Source organism: Mytilus trossulus, chromosome 5, assembly GCF_036588685.1.
Source record: "Mytilus trossulus isolate FHL-02 chromosome 5, PNRI_Mtr1.1.1.hap1, whole genome shotgun sequence".
In the NCBI taxonomy this organism is placed as follows: domain Eukaryota; kingdom Metazoa; phylum Mollusca; class Bivalvia; order Mytilida; family Mytilidae; genus Mytilus; species Mytilus trossulus.
In genome coordinates this window covers 37,568,279-37,590,569 of record NC_086377.1, presented here as the reverse complement: position 1 = coordinate 37,590,569, position 22,291 = coordinate 37,568,279, and the positions used below count along the sequence as shown (strand labels likewise).

The window sequence follows — 22,291 nt, the reverse complement described above, 5'->3', positions numbered from 1 at the left end:
CCTTTCACCAGAAGTTTCATTTCTGCATATTTGTTGGTAAGTTTAAGTAAACAATGACATAAAAAGTACTATTTTGTGTCAGAGTTCAATATACTGTCGAGACCGCACTGTTTTTCCTCATCACAATTATGTAGAAATAGTGGTGAGCAACAGTGATCAACAGTTTTCACACTTGTTTTAACTGGTCGGCAGATATCCAAACTCAGACACCTGATTTTCGTTTTGAAGGTCGTCTTCATGACTGTTTTCATATTCATTTTCAAAATCCTGTAGCATTTCTTCAATATTAGCAAACAAGTTCATTCTCCTAGAAGATACATACTTTCCGTCAGATTTACCGTTGTCCCATTGAAAAGTAGCCGGTTGAAATTTTAACATTGCAAAATCTGGTCAAAGGGACGTAATTCGTACAAAACGTCGCAATATTTCGCGGAATCCGCTAGACGGCGTTCATTTACTGTTACTTGACCTTAATAAAGGAATCCAAAGAGCAAAATATATATATAGGTCATCGTGCTTGTTTTCGAGATATGAGCCATTGAAATTTTAGCGGGAAAATATTTTCTCTTGACTTTTCATAGCTTTATCATTGACAAGTTAAAGTTCTCAAAAACTGTTAAAAAGTAATTAAAGTTTTATAAGACTTTAATTTACAGATTATCGGTTTATCATTATACGTGTTAAAGAATTTCAAAAAGAAAAATGGGGGTCACCGGGCAAATTTTTTCAAGGCATTCAAATGGATAAAACCAGAGGATTCTGAAAATCTGACAAAAATCCAAAACCTGACAAGCCAGCTTCCTTAACAGCTGTATCATGATACGTGATATATCTGTAATTTTCCGAATTTTTGATCGATAGTGAACTGTGTCAGTATTTTTCTTTAATTTTTTTTCGTGTAGCCGTCCGTCTCAGTGTTATTCAGTTTTTGTACGAGAACACATATAACAATATTCAAATTTATTTAGGGGCTCAATTATGCAGAGGAAGTTCCCTTTTTTTGGGGAATCTTTTATGATATCGGAAATTCGTTACCGGCTGAATCAGCTGTTGGATCATTTTTGTTATTGTCTCCCGATCTTACGAGAGTATTATGTTCAATACGTTAGTAGATAAACACTCCCATTCGTTGTAGCAAGAACTTTCTATACTAAGTATATACTGTTATAGAAAGTCCCTGGTTGTAGTTATATACAAAATGTACATGTCTGTTCAGCTTTCAATAATATTGAGATTCAAGGTCCTCGATAAAAAAAAATCTTGCGTTCTATGATCTAGCTTTACGATATGTATTTTTTAACTTACCAGTTTGATTTCTAACAAATTTTTTTTTAAATACAGATAATAATTGTTTGCATAAAAATTGCTTCCAGGATCCAGCAATACTGATATTTCTTTAAGTAAGGAAATCGAAGGAAAACGGGTAATTTTTAGCCACTGATTTTATTGAGAAAAAAATCAGCGGTCACTTTATTAAATGTATTTAATGTTAATAATTATAGGTCAAAGTAAGGCCTTCAAGACGGAGCCTTGGCTCACCCCGAACAGCAATCTCAGCTTAAGTTGTTCTTGCTTAAAAATTGCTTCCAGGCTCAAATAATACTAATAAATATAATAATAGTACCCGTCCACGTCCACTTGTATTTTGGTCCATCTGATGAATTTTAGTCCATCTGATGAGTTAAGCCTTTTTCAACTGATTTTTATAGTTCGTTCATATGTTGTTATGTTTGACACTGTCCCAGGTTAAAAAGGGGGGATCCCGCTATCATGCTTAAACTCGCCAAATGTATGTATGTGCCTGTCCCATGTCGGCCTGTAATTCAGGGGTTGACGTTGCATATTTGTTTTTTGTTCAATTTTTACATAAATCAGGTCGTTAGTTTTCTCGTTTGAAATGTTTTACATTGTCATTTTGGGGCCTTTTATAGATGACTATGCGGTATGGGCTTTGCTTATTGCTGAAGGACGTACGGTGACCTATAACTGTTAATTTCTTTGTTATTTTTGGATTCTTATGGAGAGTTGTCTCATTGGCAATCACACCACATCTTTTATCTATTTTATGCTTTCCTAATGTCCTGATGACTATTTTTTGGATGATACAATAACAAATGCACCGCATAGCGTTATAAAATATGAAATAAAAATATGCATATACTTTACATTTCCATAATTGATTGTTGTTTTACCAGTGGGTTTCTCCTTGACAAAAAAAAAAACCTAGACACGCACAAGAAACTTTCACAATGCTTAACACATTTTATACCTGTTCATAAATAACATTCAAAGATACTTATAATTTCTAGTAAAAAAGTCCCAATGAATGTAACTGGTTTTTTTTTTGTATGACTTCATCATTCTTCAACAATAGCAAAAACAGACCGTGCATGAAAAAAACAACCTCCGCCAGTCAATTTTCTAATAAAATCAAAGCAAAAAATTTCTTAAAACTAGATTGGACACTTATCATGCTTACCTCACTAAACCTCATTAATACTATACTAACAAAAAAACTGATAATTATTTCAAAATACGATGGTATGAATGTTCTTCCTGGTTTTGAAAGAACGATTCTTTTTATAGACATGAACGCGGCTGTCAAAGAGAGCACCCCTTTTCCAGTATTATCATAAGTCTACGTTACGTTTACGTTACGTTTGCGATCACCTTTGTGAAACACTCGCAGGTAAAATCTTACGCTTAACGTAAGTTTAATCGTAAACGTAAGTCGTACGAATCTTTGTGAAACGATAGCCCGGTAACAGTATACATTTTCTTTATCAGTGATAAATGTTGGTAATGCATGTTAGATGCTTTTAAAGTTAAACATATCACTGCAATTTCAAGGGCTATTTTTTTCTTCTCAATTTTAATGGGCCAGTTAAAATAGCTGGAAGTTTCTTATAAAAAAAATGAGGTATGATTGCCAATGAGACAACTGTCCACAAGAGACCAAAATGACACAGACATTAACAACTATAGGTCATCGTACTGCCTTCAACCATGAGCAAAGCCAATACCATTACCACATAGTCAGCTATAAAAGGCCCCAATAAAACAATGTGAAACAATTCAAACGAGAAAACTAATAGCCTTATTTATATAAAAAAAAAATAACTATGGAACAAAAATGTTACACATAAACAAACGACAACAACTGAACTACAGGCTCCTGACTTGGGACAGGCACAAATAATACAACTATATATATGATACCTGAATGTAAGCAAATCTTATATAGGTGGAGTCCATTTTGCCACTTTACCTCCTCCTGTTTGATAACTTTGAAACGGATGAGATCCCCACCCCTCGACCATATACATTCATGAATGAGACTAAATAAATAATCAAATGAAATATAGGGGAAGTCCCCAGGGTCACCCCACCCCCTCATGTTCCAGAACTTGGAAACAGTCGAGATCCCCACCCCTAAACCATATATATTTATGTATGGGACAACATATAATTAATCAAATGAAATATAGGGGGAATCCCTGGGGATCACCCCAACCCTCCTGTTTGATAACTTGGTAACGGTCGAGATCCCTATCCCTAAACCATATATCTTCATGTAGTGGACAATATAACAAATCAAATGAAATATGTAGAGGGAGTCCCTGGGGATCACCCCACCCCTCCTATTTGAGAACTTGGAAACGGTCGAGATCCCGATCCCTAAACCATATATATTTATGTATGGGACAATATAACAAATCAAATGAAATATGTAGAGGGAGTCCCTGGGGATCACCCCAACCCTCCTGTTTGATAACTTGGTACAGGCGAGATCCCTATCCCTAAACCATATATCTTCATGTAGTGGACAATATAACAAATCAAATGAAATATGTAGAGGGAGTCCCTGGGGATCACCCCACCCCTCCTATTTGATAACTTGGAAACGGTCGAGATCCTGATCCCTAAACCATATATATTTATGTATGGGACAATATAACAAATCAAATGAAATATGTAGAGGGAGTCCCTGGGGACCACCCCAACCCTCCTATTTGAGAACTTGGAAACGGTCGAGATCACCACCCCTTAACCATATATATTTATGTATGGGACAATATAACAAATCATATGAAAAATAGATGGAGTTCGTGGGGCCACTCTACCCCCTCCTGTTTGAGAATTTATAATGGTCGAAATCCACAATCTTAAACCATATATATTTATGTATGGGATAATATTACAAATCAAATAAATTATAAGGGGGGCCCTATGGTCACTGTACACCCTACTGTTTGAGAACTTGGAAAAATTCGAGATCCTCACCCCTTAACCATAAATACTCATGTATGGGACTATATATATAACAAATCAAATGAAATATAGGGGAAGTCCCTGTGGTCACCATACCCCTCCTGTTTAAGAACTTGGAAACAGTTGGGATCCCCACCTCCAAATAAAATGAAATATAGGGCGATTCCCTGCAGTCATCCCACCTTTAAATTAAACCATATATATTCATGTATGAGAACTGATCAAATGAAATATAGGGAGGGTCATTAGGGTCACCCTATCCACTCCTGTTTGATAAGTTAGTGTACTGTTGAACACAGACTCAGATTTCTTTCCAGGGAAGCAAGTCTATTCATTCTTTTACAAGCTCGTACTAAAGTCAATTTGAACTTCTAACAGTCAACCAATTGATACTAACGTTAACGAACTGCAATCATTGCAAACTTGTACCATTTCAGACTCATGACCATGAAAAAAATATACTTGATATATGTGTTGCTTTTTTAAAACTTTGACAAAATATGAATTATTTGCCTCAATGATTAATTCATTTAATGAACATAAATGTACAATATATGATTGTTTAATGTTTGTTCTTTTAAAAAAAATCTTAAAAAAACAAATTGAAGCAACAATATTTGTCTTATTATATAAACTTCTGCCAAACTTGCCTCTGCTTTTTTTTACTTGACTGCCTACAGCGCCTTTGGTGCTTTGATTATTACAAAGGAACACTTCCTAGATGAAATGTTATTTTTATTACAAAGGAACACTACCTAGATGAAATGTTATTTTTATTACAAAGGAACACTTCCTAGATGAAATGTTATTTTTATTACAAAGGAACACTACCTAGATGAAATGTTATTTTTATTACAAAGGAGCACTATCTAGATGAAATGAAGAAAATCACTGTAGGTATCTGTGCTATGAGTAAGAAATCCAACTCCAAACCAATGAATGAAATCCTGACTCGACTCCATAAACATATGCAGCTGAATACACTATTATTTGATGAAGATGTAATCCTCAATAGTCCTGTAGAAGAATGGCCCATTGTTGATGTTCTTATCTCTTTCTTTTCTGCAGGTAGGTTGTAATATTTATGTCAAGTATTTTGAGAAATATATTGGAACTTTTATTTGAAGATGTGGTAAGGTGGCCAATTCAATGAGAAAACTATTCACTAGAGACCAAATGATATAACTTTGGATTATAAGAAAATTAAAGGGTAGAGGGTTAAGTTAATGTATTGTTGGTCCTTTGAGGGAAACAATTATGTAACTTTTTGAATAACAGATCCAGAAGTTGAGTTCAGGCGATTGGAATCCCCACATAAAGTCATCCACGAAAACCACGAAAATTGGTACCCCCCAAATAAAAGTACTTTCACAGTATTCTCTTTAACAATAAGTAAAACTCATTCTGCATAGTCAGCTTAATGCTCTGAAATGACAAAATGACTTGGCATTCATTCATTAAAGCATTTGTGCATATTTAGACTGTTGATATGTTATTTTTATACTTCCAGGATTTCCTTTAGATAAAGCTATTGCATACACAAACCTACGAAAGCCATTTGTTATTAACGATCTAGAATCACAGTACACTTTACTGGATAGAAGAGAGGTCTACAAAACTCTGATAAAGCATGGGATACCTCATCCACGATACTCTGTTCTGAATAGGGACAAAGGACCACTGTCTACATCTTGTAAGTTCTTAAAATTACAATAAGAAATGTGTACATTTGCAGCTGGTATAGTTTATCATTCCCTAAGTAAAAAGTTTTCTCTTTGTTCTTTACAGAGTGATTGTTTCAATGCAAAAATAAGACCTTGTCTTATGCTTAAAATTGGTTAAAGGTTTAAAAAATGTTAAAAAAGTCTAGTACTTATCACTATTCTGTAAGAATCTAGTTTTTTGTGGAGTGTTTGATAAACTGTTGTCTTTTTACATTTTGTTTTATAAGATAGATAAAATTGAGAAAGGAAATGGTGAATGTGTCAAAGCGACAAGAACACAACCATAGAGCAGACAACAGCAGAAGGTCACCAACAGGTCTTCAATGTAGCAAATTCCCGCACCAGTAGGTGTCCTTCAGCTGGCCCCTAAAAAATTATGTATACTTGTACAGTGATAATGGACGTCATACTAAACTCCAATTATACACAAGAAACTAAAATTAAAAATCATACAAGACTAACAAAGTCCAGAGGCTCCTGACTTGGGACAGATGCAAAATTGCGGCGGGGATAAACATTTTTATGAGATATTTTTTTGCTACTTAGATACCATCACTGATAATGAAGACGCTATAGAGATTGAGAATCAAGTCTTCCATAAACCATTTGTGGAGAAACCTGTATCAGCTGAGGACCATAATGTTTATATCTACTTCCCTGCTGCAGCCGGAGGAGGCAGTCAGAGGCTGTTTAGGAAGGTAAGAACAGTAAAAAATAAGAGTTTAAATTCTTATTCGTGAACTCAAACTAATACAAAATATTTATCAAATAACCACAAAGTCTTACCAGAGAGATGCAACTTGCAGAGACAAGCAAACATTTTATTACAAATATAAATAAAATATTGTGGAAAGTTCATATAAATACACAGGTATTTAGCAGCTTGTACTATTTTCCACATACTAGTGGTCCACAAATCTGACAATAAATAATATAATTAATAAAATTATTATACCCCCACTTTAAAAAAAGGGGGGGGGGGGGTATACTGTTTTACCTCTGTCTGTCCTTCCATCAGTACGTCAGTCCGTCCAAGTTGAAAATTTTCGTCACATTTTTCTCAGGAACTAGAATACAAGGATTTCTGAAATTTGGTTTTAGGATTTATATAAGTCAGCTATACTGTGTGATGCGTTTTCAAATTCATCACTCGACAACTTCCTGTTTACCGAACACTTGCAAATTTTTACACTATTAATATTATCCACTTGCGGCGGGGGGCATCATCAGTGAGCAGTAGCTCGCAGTTTCACTTGTTTATTCGGCAAAATGCTACTGTACACTTTGATTACAATGGCTCGGATGACTTTAAACCAATCGAACTGACCTTTCTATAATTACCAAACATGTGACAACTATAAACAATCAGCATTTTACATGTTAAATTTTGTAATACTTTGATAAATACCTGTCTCAAGTCAGGAACCACTGGCCTTTGCTAGTCTTGTATTATTTTAACTTTTAGTTTCTTGTGTACAATTTGGAGTTTAGTATGGCGTTCACTATCACTGAACTAGTATATATTTGTTAGGGGCAAGCTGAAGGACGCCTCTGGGTGCAATTTTTCCTTGCATTGAAGACCTGTTGGTGACCTTCTGCTGTTGTCTGCTCTATGGTCGGGTTGTTGTCTCTTTGGCACATTCCCAATTTCCATTCTCAATTTTATATAGGATGACCCTTATTTGATTGATTAATTGATTGGTGTTAAACACCACTTTCAGCACTATTTGGACAACTTGCATAGCAGTCATTTTTTTCATTAGTGGAGGAAATTGGAGATACTTGAGAGAACCACAACCTTTGGTAGGAAAACTTACAATCTTAATTATGATGCCATTGGAATAGTCTTAGTCAATTAAAAATAGAATGTTTGACCTCTTAATGTTGCCCAGAAAATAGGGAAACCACTAAATAGGGATAGGCAGATTATCAATGGTATTTCCAATTCAAATTTTTATGCCCCTGACATCTCTGGGCATTATGTTTTCTGGTTTATGCATCGGTTTGTTGTCAGTTCATTCGTTCGTCTGTCCCACTTCAGGTTTAATCAACTTAAAACTTATTACCTATGATATGATCTTTTTAACTTTAATGCCAAATGAGACTTTGACCCCAATTTCATGGTCCTCTGAACATAGAAAATGATATTGCGAGTAGGGCATCCGTGTACTGTGGACACATTCTTGTTTTTTATGCCACATCTCATATCAATGTCTTCCTTCAATGAGATTGTAGCAGAGAAACTCCAATTGGTTTGAAGAACCATAAATTGATAATCTATACACATCAAACCAATGGAGTAATATTATTTTCCCTTTGATATACAGGAATACCGTCTTTTGGTATGTATAAAACACACCCATGCATAATATGCACCCCCCTTTTTACCTTTGAAACTTGAGAAAAAAAAGTTTCTTCTCATGCTTTATAGGTAGAGACTTTATGGAAAAACTCTGTAAAATACATCCATTTAAAACGATTTGTTTTTCTTGTACAAATTGAACTTCAGGCTCGGTCGATTACAGGACAATGAAAACATTGTAGGCAGAGATTTTATGGAAAAAGTCGGTGAAATACGTCCATTGAAAATGATTTGTTTTTCTGGTACAAATTGAACTTTAGGCTCAGTCGATTACAGGACAATGAAAACATTGTAGGCAGAGATTTTATGGAAAAACTCGGTGAAATACGTCCATTGAAAACGAAATTTTTTTCTGGGTCAATTGAACTTCAGTCCTGGTTGATTACAGGATATTGAAAATATTGTTGCAGAATAAATAAGGCCTAAATTAATATATTGTTTGTTTCCCCAATCCCGACCCTCCCAAGCCAGGTGTGGGTAGGTAGGTAGGAAAATAGTTTTATTTTTCCAAAAAGCTTGAACATTATCGGACGAGTGGAAAGCCTGATAATCCAAAATGAATAAAATAATATTTGACTTGGTTTTGACAATAATATTTTATGAGTAGCACCATTTTTGCAGGGTTGGTCGGGATTGGGAAACACAGTAATATTTTATTTTAGGCCTAACTTAGCAAACAATGTTTGATTCTTTATTGTATTCACAGATTGTAAACAACAGGATATTATTTATCAGGAAGTTCTTAAGATGCAAATCGTAGTCTGTGAATCTTGTACAGAATACAGATTCATTATGAATATTCTTAAATACAAAATAGATATTAAAATGAATTGTAGCATTTATGTTGATACATTTAAATATTAATCATTACAAAAATATTTTCTTCCTGACCACCCCAGCACCTGGCTTAATGGCTGAGTTTCGTTAGCTGAAAAAAAGACTAAAAATTAATGTATGCATGAAATTTACTTTTTTTGTTTCAATTGATATGTATGCGATGTTCAACACATGGAAATATTAATGCTTTTCAAATACTTTTTTTTTTTAAATGGCCACTATTACATATATTTATTAATTAGTTTGAACAGCATTATTATATTTAAGGTAGCACAATACAAAGATTTATTTATTTCCAACCACTAACCTTTGAAATACTGTAACTTTCTTATGAATGCATAGAAAATAATAAAAGAGTTATATATAGATAGATAAAAGATGAATCTTTTGAATGAATGCAATATTTTTATTATGCAATCATTATGTAATCAATTATTATGTAATAAGTGGCGAAATCTGGGTAAGGCCACATTTTTTTAATTTGTTGGTTTACGGATTTTCCCTATGAAAAAGTCGGGTCGGTCGGTCGGGAAAAAAAAGAAGAAAAAAATCTTTCAAGATAGAAAAAAAAATGCAAAATAAATATACATTCTACCTTTCTAACAAAATGTTTTTATGCTATTTTGTCATCATTTCAAATTTTAGTTGGATGAAATATTCTTGCTCAGCTGTCATAAATATCGCATGACATTGTCTAATGATATGCCATAAAAAAGGGGGGTGTTCACAGACAAAGATGAAATTGAATCGTCTTTTCACAAACAAGAAAAACAAATTCGCCTAGCTCTTAATCAATTCCAGAAAAAATGGTGAGTAATGATCTACAAAAACGAAAACTGATAAAGAAAAAAATGTAAAAAACGTCGTACGAAAATAAGTTTCAACACATGTGTCAAAAACGTAATAGACTTGTCCAGGAAAAAAAAAAAAGAATATCGGGTTAATCTAGTGTCATGCATTCCCGTTTATAATCCAAATGGTCGATAATTTTTTTTATTATCCATGAAACAAGAAAATTCCAAATGACTTGTTGATATTCAGAACTTTTACTTCCAAGGTGCTTTCCACCTGTCCACATTTGGACAAGTCTATTTCTATGAGATTATGCATCTTACTGACTGATGAAAAATAAGGGAAACAAACTTATTGTGTAATGGGTTTTTAAAACACAGATTTCGTTCTGCAAAATTATTTGCATAAACGACATTTCAAGGTCAGTTATAATTGATTTGTCTATTTTTAGAAACGTAAACTGGAAGTTTTATTTTTTCACAACACAGAGTGTTATTGATTTTGTTAGTGATTCATGCATTTCATTTTATAAAAAAAGAAGAATTTAACTATTTTTCAGGGATAATGTATTTGTTTGGGTGGGCGGGAATAAAAAAGCATGAAAAGTCAATTTTATTTTTATTTTAGGAATCGGCAAAATCGGGTCGGCGGATCCGTAAACCAACAAATTAAAAAATCCTGGCCTAAGTTCACTTGAATGAATTTAGCTCTATCATCTCTTTAACTATACAGAAAATTTTAACGAAATCTTAATCAACACATCATGGGCTTCAAAAGGGTGTCTCAGATTGTCTCTATGGTATTCCATTCTCTCATAAATCTCTAATTAGTGTAAACATCCTAAACACATGAAAGAAGATAATGTTTAATTAGGTGTAAAATTTGTTCTATACATTCTATCTGAAATCTGAGACACCCTTTTGTAGATAATGGCCATAGGAACAACATATAATAAAATCAACCCTCAAGAGATACCTATGCAGAAGCTAATTTCATTTGAAAGTGGAAATTTGGTGAAAAATATTTTAGACATAGTTAACATTATAATTGGTTACACAATTGTTACATAATACCTACATTGCATTAATTTGAAAGAGTAATCTGTTAGTTATCCTAAACTACCACTTTTATTAATTTTCAAGCATTATTAAGAAAGTTACAGCATTTTAAAACTTGGGAGTTGGAGTTATAAAATCTTTGTATTGTGCTACCTTAAGGATATCTCTTGATGAAATACGTTTAATCTAAAAGAATAAGTTATGTCAACAAAAAGATTGATCTAAGCATCACATAAATTTTACAACGTCGACTTCTGGTTTAGCTTTATTGTCAAAACCATGTTGACATTCATGAAACTTCTAGGCAAAAAGATGTGCTTGGGACTATTAAGGGGATACAATGAGGATGGGTCTTACGGACTCACGTCTTTTTCGATTTTCAAGCATTAAGGACCCATATACGTGTCTTAACGAGAACCCAGTTCACCTCTCTTCTTCTAAGAAATCTACCCCAGGGTTAAAACCTGCGTACTATACAGACTTAAATACGGTAATGAAATTACTTGCAACTCCAATGATAGATTAGGTGAATAAAGGTTTATTAGTCATCCTCATTGGGGTCTAGGCGTGACAATGGATTGCTGTTTTTTGTAAGTGTGACACGTGAAAGTCAAATTATTGTGCTGTGAAAACAGGAAATGAATTTTAGTGGGGAGGGAAATTACAAAAAAATGAGAACTGCTTACGTACATAGTGTAAGAGGGATACAGGAATCTGACCAAACAGTAAGCAATATCTGGGATCAGAACCCCCCAATGAGACCCCCTTATTAGGTGTATGTACCTGAGACAGCATTGGTAAATGATATTTAGGAATTAAATGATTCTTTGTGTCTTTTACTGTCTTGTTTAAATATTTAGCAAATTACATTTATCATGTTTATAGTAGAAATGTGTGCATAAAAAAATAAATCTAAATGAAAATGTAGAGAGTTTATATGGTAGTACATGTAACTGAAGTAAAAGTGCACTATAGCTTAAAGACAGTTAATTCATTTCTTTATAGATTGGTTCAAGAAGTAGTATATATTCCAACTGTAGTTACTTACGGAACAAAGGATCTTATATCTATGAAGAATTTATGCCAACAGATGGAACTGATGTCAAGGTAATTATTGTTATGATTAGTATTGATTGATTGTTGTTTAACACCACTTTCATCTGTATTATAACTATATTATGGCATTACATTTAGATAGAAGAAGATGTGGTACGAGTGCCACTGAGACATATCCAAGTCATCATTTGTAAAAGTTAACCATTATAGGTAAAAATAAATCCCTCATTATGGAACCTTGGCTCACAACAAACAGTATGCTATAAATGACTAGTGTAAAACCATTCGATTTGACTGCATATTTTTTTATGGTCCAGATACATTAAAATGTCACCAGACTATATTTGCTGTTGAACATGTTAAATAAATAATTTCATTGACATAATTTTGGCTGTACTTTAAAAACAGGTTTATACAGTGGGACCAGATTATGCCCATGCTGAAGCCAGGAAATCTCCAGCTTTGGATGGGAAGGTTGAGAGAGATAAGAGTGGTAAAGAAATCAGTTATCCTGTCTTACTTTATTTTACTATTTCTCATAATGACAGGTGTATACAGTTGGACCAGATTATGCCCATGCTGAGGCCAGGAAATCTCCAGCATTGGATGGGAAGGTTGAGAGAGATAAGAGTGGTAAAGAAATCCGTTATCCTGTCCTTCTTAGTGCCAAAGATAAACTACTTGCCAGGAAAGTCTGTCTTGCCTTTAAAGTAAGTGAATTACTCTCTCTTATTCTTACCTGATTGATATCTTTATCTACAGCATGGGCATGCCACACATGCAACGGCACGTTCTAGTCAGAAGGTGTGACTGATAGCAGAAATACCAAGATTACAACATAGTTTTATATTTTTTTTATAATCATGCATTGTTTCTTCATTGGTCAAAGTTCAAATATGACCTCATATTTTCTTCTAATCCTCTGAATTTTCCATTGTGAAGTCTAGAAAAAATATTTATGAAACGATGCCTTATAATGTCATGTATGTATAAAAAGATACCATCTGTTTGCAGGTTAATGTTAAAGTCAGTTACAATTTACATAGGCGGATCCAGGGGGGCCTGGGGGAAAAATTTGGTTGATTATATAGGGAATCATTGAAGCATGACTGGAGCGCCCTCCCCCCCTTTTAGCTCAGTCAGCACCCCCTCCATCCCCCTTAGGAAAAGTTCTGGATCCACCACTGATTTATATGGTTATAAATCATTAGATTTCACCATGGAAAATCAATGCAATTTTAGTTATCAGTATCATTACACAAATCTTTAGACATATATTTATATAAGTAAACAAGTCAGGGGCAGATCCAGCCATTTTTAAAAGGGGGAGGGGGTTTCCCAACCCAGGACAACGGGGGGGGGGGGTGTTCCAACTATATGTCCCCATTCAAATGCATTGATCAGCCAAAAAAAAGGGGGTGTTCCAACCCCGGAACCCCCTGGATTCGTCAATGCAAGTAGATGTATCTAAATCAAACATACCTTTTTGTAAAAACTTGTTTTAAACTTGAACATATTTTTTGCAGCAAAATGTATGTGGATTTGACTTGCTGAGAGCTAATGGTCAGTCTTACGTATGTGATGTCAATGGTTTTAGTTTTGTCAAGAACTCAACGAAATATTACGATGATTGTGCTAAAATCTTGGGGTAAGTATAATACAGTGACACAAAAATAAAGACTCTTCTTTGAAAATAAATAACTTTTAAATCAACAATATCAAAATTAAATGTTCAGTTTTATATGAATAAATTGGATATGATAAATGAGAAAGCAATTCCAATAACAAAAGAGATTAACGTAACTAAAGGTCACTATAAAAAAGAAGATGTGGTATGATTGGCGATGAGACAACTGTCCACACGAGACCAAAATGACACAGACATTTAAAACAACTATAGGTCACCTTCAACAATGAGCAAAGCCCATACCACATAGTCAGCTATAAAAGGCCCCAATTTGACAATGTGAAACAATTCAAATGAGAAAACTAATGGCCTTATTTATACAAAAAAATGAACGAAAAAACAAATATGTAACACATAAACAAAGGAAGACCACTAAGTTACAGGCTCTTGACTTGGGACAGGCACATACATAAATAATGTGGCTGGTTAAACATGTTATCAGGATCCCCACCCCCTAACCTGGGACAGTGGTATGTATGGTCTTGATTTTTAATGATGTGGTTTAAATTTTCTATAACAAAGGATCCCTTTTGATATAAAAAAAAAAGAAAAAAAATTGTCTTCAATTCCTTCACAAAGATATACACAGATTTTTCTTGTTATATTACATATTTGTAATGAATTCTGAACAATTTGATCAAGTGTTTACATAATAGATATAAGAAGATGTGGTATGAGTGACAATGAGACAACTCTCCATCCAAGTCATAATTTGTAAAAAAAAACCTTTTAGGTCAAAGTATGGTCATCAACAAGGAGCCTTGGCTCACACTGAACAGTAATCTCTAAAGGGTCCCAACAATGACTAGTGTAAAACCATTCAAATGGGAAAACCAACGGTCTAAACTATATAAAAAAGAGAAACACTTATAAACCACATCAACAAATGACAACTACTGTACATCAGATTCCTGACTTAGGACAGGTGCAAATGTTTACATTTTATATCTAAATATTTCAGAACTATGATAATGAGAGCCAAAGCTCCACAGTTACATATACCTTGGGTTCTAGGTTCAGCTCCAGAAGATATACCAGTGGTGCCTACAACATCAGGGTCCATGTAAGTAAACAGGCCTACAACATCAGGGTCCATGTAAGTAATAAGGCCTACAACATCAGGGTCCATGTAAGTAATGAGGACTACAACATCTGGGTCCATGTAAGTAATGAGGCCTACAACATCAGGGTCCATGTAAGTAAACAGGCCTACAACATCAGGCTCCATGTAAGTAATAAGGCCTACACCATCAGGGTCCATGTAATTAAACAGGCCTACAACATCAGGGTCCATGTAAGTAATGAGGCCTACAACATCAGGGTCCATGTAAGTAATAAGGACTACAACATCAGGGTCCATGTAAGTAATGAGGCCTACAACATCAGGGTCCATGTAAGTAATGAGGCCTACAACATCAGGGTCCATGTAATTAAACAGGCCTACAACATCAGGGTCCATGTAAGTAATAAGGACTACAACATCAGGGTCCATGTAAGTAATGAGGCCTACAACATCAGGGTCCATGTAAGTAATGAGGCCTACAACATCAGGGTCCATGTAAGTAATGAGGCCTACAACATCAGGGTCCATGTAAGTAATGAGGACTACAACATCAGGGTCCATGTAAGTAATGAGGACTACAACATCAGGGTCCATGTAAGTAATGAGGCCTACAACATCAGGGTCCATGTAAGTAATGAGGCCTACAACATCAGGGTCCATGTAAGTAATGAGGCCTACAACATCAGGGTCCATGTAAGTAATGAGGACTACAACATCAGGGTCCATGTAAGTAATGAGGCCTACAACATCAGGGTCCATGTAATTAATGAGGCCTACAACATCAGGAACCATGTAAGTAAACAGGTCTACACCATCAGGGTCCATGTAAGTAATGAGGCCTACAACATCAGGGTCCATGTAAGTAATGAGGCCTACAACATCAGGGTCCATGTAAGTAATGAGGCCTACAACATCAGGGTCCATGTAAGTAATGAGTCCTACAACATCAGAGTCCTTGTAAGTAATGAGGCCTACAACATCAGGGTCCATGTAAGTAATGAGGCCTATAACATCAAGGTCCATGTAAGTAATGAGGCCTACAACATCAGGGTCCATGTAAGTAATGAGGCCTACAACATCAGGGTCCATGTAATTAAACAGGCCTACAACATCAGGGTCCATGTAAGTAATGAGGACTACAACATCAGGGTCCATGTAAGTAATGAGGCCTACAACATCAGGGTCCATGTAAGTAATGAGGCCTACAACATCAGGGTCCATGTAAGTAATGAGGACTACAACATCAGGGTCCATGTAAGTAATGAGGACTACAACATCAGGGTCCATGTTAGTAAAGAGGCCTACAACATCAGGGTCCATGTAAGTAATGAGGCCTACAACATCAGGGTCCATGTAAGTAATGAGGCCTACAACATCAGGGTCCATGTAAGTAAACAGGCCTACAACATCAGGGTCCATGTAAGTAATGAGGCCTACAACATCAGGGTCCATCTAAGTAATGCGGACTACAACATCAGGGTCCATGTAAGTTAACACGGCTTACCACAGTAGCATCAAAAATGACTTATAGTTTAAATGTTTATCAGATCAAAGTCTGTTTAAGTGTCATGAATATGAGGGTTAAAGCTTGTTCTTAATTTGAGTCACTTTCAGTAATACCTTTGTCTTCAGGGTCCATTTAAGGTTATTGTAAAGTACCTCTCAAACCAGGGACTGTTTAAGTGATTCAATAGGGTCCATGTAAAGTATAAAGTAACATAATATAAATAGGAAGATGTTGTATGAGTGCACATTCCAATGAAACAACCATTTTTTAAAAGTCACAATTTATAATAAGTTAACAGTTATAGGTCAAAAAGTAACAATTATAGGTTAAAAATGATTTGCAAACAAATGAATATTTAATTTTAAGTGAACAATGAATAATTATTGGATTTTTTTTAGTTTTTGTCCAAAAACAAGTGTACCTTCATATAACAGCAGGAACAGTATATAATATCAAAGCCTATTCTGTTTTAATAAGTGGAGAAGTATCGAAGGGGCTTCACATTTTCACATGACTTTTCGTTCTTTGTGTAATTTTGCATGTATACATCAAATGGCTCCTGACCCACATCAACAATTTAAACATTGCTTCAAACCCTTCCAATTTCATTTTGACATGATATCCCTTTCATGAAAAGGGTTTTAATGTTGTGGGTTCATATCTGAATTTCTTGAAGAATAAAAGAGAAAGTTGATAAAAACATTTGACTATTTTAGGATGGAATTACGTTGTGTGGTAGCTGTTATTCGCCATGGTGACAGAACTCCTAAACAGAAAATGAAGATGGAAGTCAAACATAAAAGGTAGGCATCACATGACATGTACAGATTACTGTAAATTCAGAAAATTATTGCGAGTTTTTTTTTATTATTGCCAAAAATGCAACAGAGTTGTAAACGCAATAATTTAAACTTGGGTTTTAAAATATTTTATATGAATTAAACAGGATTTTTCTCAAAATCGTAAAAATTTAAATCTCATTTCAGTCTAAAATGACAAAATTGCAATAATAGATGCATGCAATAATTTCTGAATTTACAGTACATAAAAGCAATTAAAATAAAGAAGATTACAATTGAAGCCAGTTAATAGTCCTCCATAAAGATTCAATGGTCCTGTATCACTGTGAAATATGGTAGGTCATTGACTATTGTATTGTAAAATTGAAAAATCCACTCCTATGAAAGTCAGGTCCAAGAACCTTCAACTTACACTTTTTTGAACAGCTGTACCAGAATGTATTGCAAATGTGTGTGGCTGAATTATTTTTTTTATTTATTATAAAATTAGAATAAAATGTGGGCAGAGACAATTTTGGATTTACAAGTACACATACATGTATATTGATTTTTTTGTTGATTACTTCAACTATTATTGAAAGACTTTCTCCTGGCATAAAACTGGTGAAGCCTTTAAATCCCCTCCAAACTACCAATTGCTAATACTTTTTCATGATTTTCTTTTTAATAGGTTCTTTGAATTATTTAAAAAATATGACGGGTACAGGACTGGTCACTTAAAACTTAAGAAGCCAAAACAGTTACAGGAAGTACTAGACATAGCGAGATTTCTGTTAGATGAGCACCATGCTAACAGTGATCCTGAGATAGCCGAGAAAAAGGTCAAGTTACAACAACTCAAACTTGTACTAGAAATGTATGTATTTCTAGATGATCTGAATCATAAAATGTCATCAAATTCATACTTATTTTATCTCTACTGCAAATTAAACACCAAAAAAATAATACCAATCAATTATTCCAATATATATAATTAAAATGAAATTTGCCTTTTTTGAAAGTTTTGAATTCTCATTTTACCTTTTCTCATGAAATCCATGAAATTGAGTATGCAATGAATAATAATTATGTTAAAATGCACACTAAAGTTTAAATATCTTTGGTAATGACAAAAAAAAATCTACATGTGCCATGATTTAGGGGAATTTGAAATCTAGAGTTTACCTACGATACATTTTAAGACCTCTAAAATTGGACCTTTTGCTCTACAGGGGTCCCCTAACTTTAGGAATATTGTTTATATATATAGGTATAGGGGCATTCAAGGTTAGGCTTTGGTTTAAAGGTTTTCAGTTAGTGTTCAGTATGGGTTAGGGAAGTGGATAGTTTAGTATAGCTCTATCATTGGTTGGGACCCTAAATTAGAAGAAAGGCCAAATATGATATCTGTGATTACTATGACCACCATATTTAATTTGAAAATCTTTAGGTACGGTCATTTTTCTGGAATAAATCGTAAGGTTCAACTGAAGTATCAACCATATGGTAACCCAAAGAAATCATCTAGTGAAGAGGGTGGGTACTATCATCAATATTTAACTGTATAAATGGTAGTCAGATTGTAATGATGAAAAATACTAATCTAAATTTCAGGGGGAAAAAAGTCATACCGTAGTTGGTCATGTATTATACACACTCTTTTACCCAAGACATATAGGTGGAAGAGGGAATGTGAATTATACACTACTGTATACTCAGTTTAATCATGGTTGTTTCTACAGTGCTTGGGTGTTTTAGTATTTTAAAAATATGCTGAATGAAGCTTAGAATTAATTGTTGATTGCTTATATTATTTTAATAAAATTTATAGAAGGAAAACTTCAGCATATCAATTAGAATTTGAGCATATTAGTACATCAATTAAGATTTAAGCATATCAAATAAAATTTAAGAATATCATTAATAAAATTTAAGAATATCATTAATAAAATTTAAGAATATCATTAATAAAATTTAAGAATATCATTAAAAAAATTTATAACAGTTTAATGAAACATAACAGGTAAAAATCTTAAACATTTTATCACAAAAGTGTTGTGAAAGATGCATGAAAGATGTCCTTTGCAATCAGGACACAATAACCTCTTTTTTGCTCCGGGGAATTTTGAGGTTATTACATATGCAAAACCCCACGTATTCGTAACAAATATGTGATAAGATTAATAATTTCATCATTACAATTTGACGATCAGTTTACACATCTATGTTTACCATTAGTGTAGTCCTAATATTGTTGTGGTGGATGGTGGCATGTTTCAGTATGGAGGTGGCATGCTTATACATATCACATTACCTTTAAGCTTGTTTGTATCCTGTATTTAGCTGCTTGGTGTGGAATTAATATTTTGTTTGCTTACATTCCTTATATTTGCATAATTAAGTTTCTTATTTGCATAATTAAGTTTCTTATTTGCATAATTAAGTTTCTTATTTGCATAATATTTTGAAACCCATGTTTTCCCTCTGTTTTTATTTTGTTGTAAAGCATGGTTAAATGACCACAATGGTTTTTGATTGTGAAAGTTTTGATCACAGTAATAGTGTTGTTACTTGGATGGAGAGTTGTCTCATTGGCACTCTAACCACATCTTCCTATATCTACTCAAAGTTTTCTCTAGAAATTAGATGTCATGCAGCATTGCAAATCCACTAACCTTTTTGTGTTGCTGTTGCTTTATTTGACAAGTAGAATAACAATGTTGCTAAACTATTTACTCCTAAATTGTATGCTGATTTATTGCTGCATAGGACAGTTATAATTTGCTAAGCTTCAAAACCTTCATAATAAAGTTGCAATCATTTACATGTATACTGTAATTTCTGAAAACTTTGTATGCAAATTATTATGATAGCAATTAGTTAGTTGTTTGACACGGATAAAAAATGCTAAATTTATTTTAAATTCTAGAAGTGGTATGTACAAAACATGCTATTAATTTTAGATGGGATTTTTTTATTTTTGAAAATCTAAACCAATGCAATTTTTTTGCAATAATAAAAAGATCACAAAAGTTTCTAAAGTTACAGTATATCATGCAAGTTATAAAGTAAGATAGAAATAATTTATAATTATAAACTTGCGATTTGAAACACCCGTAGGTACAAATTCACTGGTATCCATCGTAAGATACAGCTAAAACATCAGCCGTCAGGTAGACCCCTGGGGACTTCAAGTGAGGGTTTGTAGGCACAGCTGTGTGATTTAACTATTAACAGGTTTTGTTATCAAAAAATACAAATTCAGAACTCATTTTATAATTTTTGACGAATACTGTACAAACATGAATTTTCGTGGGGTTACAATTTCATGGTTTTGGTCTATAAGATTTCATGGGGATTTAATTTCATGGTTTTTTCTCTCTATAAGATTTCATGGGGATTTAATTTCGTGGTTTTCTTAAATGTAAGTGGTGTTATATGGAGGTTACATTTTCGTGGGGTTTTAAATTTCAGGGATATATTTTTTCTACAAAGTTAATGAAATTAAAACCTCCACAAAAAATTCTACTTTTACAGCAGACAAAAGGAGAAATTAATTTGAGATGTTCTTCAAATTGTTTCCTAAAATTGCATCAATTAAAATAAAAGAATTTTTTTTCTCATGCTTGCTCAAATTAAAACATTTTTTTGTTGATTTTTCAATTTTCAAAGTCAATGAGTTCTGAAAATGTCACCCTTGATTGCGTTTTTGAAATGTTAGTTTCTAGTTAAAGTTGGTTCCAGTTGTTTTATTTAATAGTTTAAAAAGAAAATGTAATTGTTGAAATTTCAGAATTGATAAGTTTGTGTGTTAAATGTTGTTTTAATTTCCCAATGAAATTGCTGTTTGAAAGTCCATGTATTCTCAGATCCGGACATCCTGGCATTTACATTTGTCAGGAGGTGATGCCATCTGGAATCCTCTAGATTTTTCATCTATTTGAAGGGGATTACTGATTATTTATATTGCCGATTATTTTTTAACCAGAGGTTATAGTATGTTAAAAATCAAAATAGAGATATCATATAGTGTCTTTAACAGTATTAAAAGAGTAAAATTACTATATTCAACTGGTTACGATTTATATCAATTAAATTAATTTGCAATAAGTCTATGGAAAATCTAGAGGAATCTTATCCGCATCACCTCTCAACATTGTTTACATAATAAAAATGCTAATCATTGATTGGTCAGTTACATGTTGTGATGTCACTGCAGATCTGAGAATTGAAAATCTGCGACCAATATTATGAAGATTAATTGTTTGTTTGTTCCTTCCCAATTTAATAAATATACATGTGCATAAGGTTATTATTAAAAGTAGAATCATATTCTAAACAGTGTGGTCCTGGCCATTGATTGACGACCTAAATTATCCCATTGACTGGGACAGATTAGGTGAACGTTTGTTGGTAACAATCACTGCTCACTATGTATTTGTTAAAGACACTGAATCTGTGGGGTCACCAAAGGTTCTCAACACCTTAATAAAGCAATTCGAAAAACTAATCCGGAATAATACGATGTGTTGATTTATATCAATAATATCAATCAAAACACAAAGGTTATTCCTGAATAATTTTTCGAATTATTTTATTATTAAAGGCGTTAATAACCTTTGGTGACCCCACAGTTTAAATTCTATAATAAGTAAGAAGTGAGCAATGGTCGTTACCGACAAACGTTCACCTAATCTGTCCCAGTCAATAGGAATATTTAGGTCGTCAATCAATGGCCAGGACCACACTGTTTTGAATATGATTCTATTTCTCTATAAAACATTAAAAGTTCATTATATATATTAATTGTTTTCTTTACATTGAATGTTATTGCATTAGATTTTTTTTTATCAGTTATGAATATAAACTTTTATGTACTGTGGATTCATTTATTTTCATGGGTATCAATTTTCGTGAATTAAGGAAAACTTACATGTTCCTGGATATTTGATTTCGTGGTATTGCTGAAGTCTGTTTACAAGCCTAAAGCAAATTTGTTATTTGTTGAACGTTTAATTTCGTGATTCGCCTGTACCCACAAATTCCAAGAAAATTGGTATCCAACGAATAATTATGAATCCACAGTATACATTTTATATATGTATATATATATATGAATAATGCTTGATGTTTGAATATGTTTTATGCTGTTAT

The 22,291-nt window shown here is 33.5% G+C and overlaps 1 protein-coding gene across 23 annotated transcripts in view; it reads left to right on the top strand.

Moving 5' to 3' along the window:
• Positions 1-22,291, top strand: part of LOC134718820 (inositol hexakisphosphate and diphosphoinositol-pentakisphosphate kinase 2-like) — a 93,482-nt gene that overhangs the window by 15,943 nt on the left and 55,248 nt on the right. For 21 of the 23 annotated variants that reach the window (XM_063581572.1, XM_063581581.1, XM_063581578.1 and 18 more), the window contains 10 exons: positions 5,133-5,340; positions 5,783-5,965; positions 6,543-6,694; positions 12,051-12,152; positions 12,650-12,811; positions 13,628-13,749; positions 14,750-14,851; positions 17,075-17,161; positions 17,829-18,014; positions 18,588-18,673. In XM_063581572.1, coding sequence (XP_063437642.1) covers positions 5,133-5,340; positions 5,783-5,965; positions 6,543-6,694; positions 12,051-12,152; positions 12,650-12,811; positions 13,628-13,749; positions 14,750-14,851; positions 17,075-17,161; positions 17,829-18,014; positions 18,588-18,673 — 1,390 coding nt within the window. Of the gene's footprint in view, positions 1-5,132; positions 5,341-5,782; positions 5,966-6,542; positions 6,695-12,050; positions 12,153-12,649; positions 12,812-13,627; positions 13,750-14,749; positions 14,852-17,074; positions 17,162-17,828; positions 18,015-18,587; positions 18,674-20,257; positions 20,338-22,291 lie in introns of all 23 variants that reach the window. The other 2 variants (XM_063581584.1, XM_063581580.1) reach the window with 2 other exon arrangements.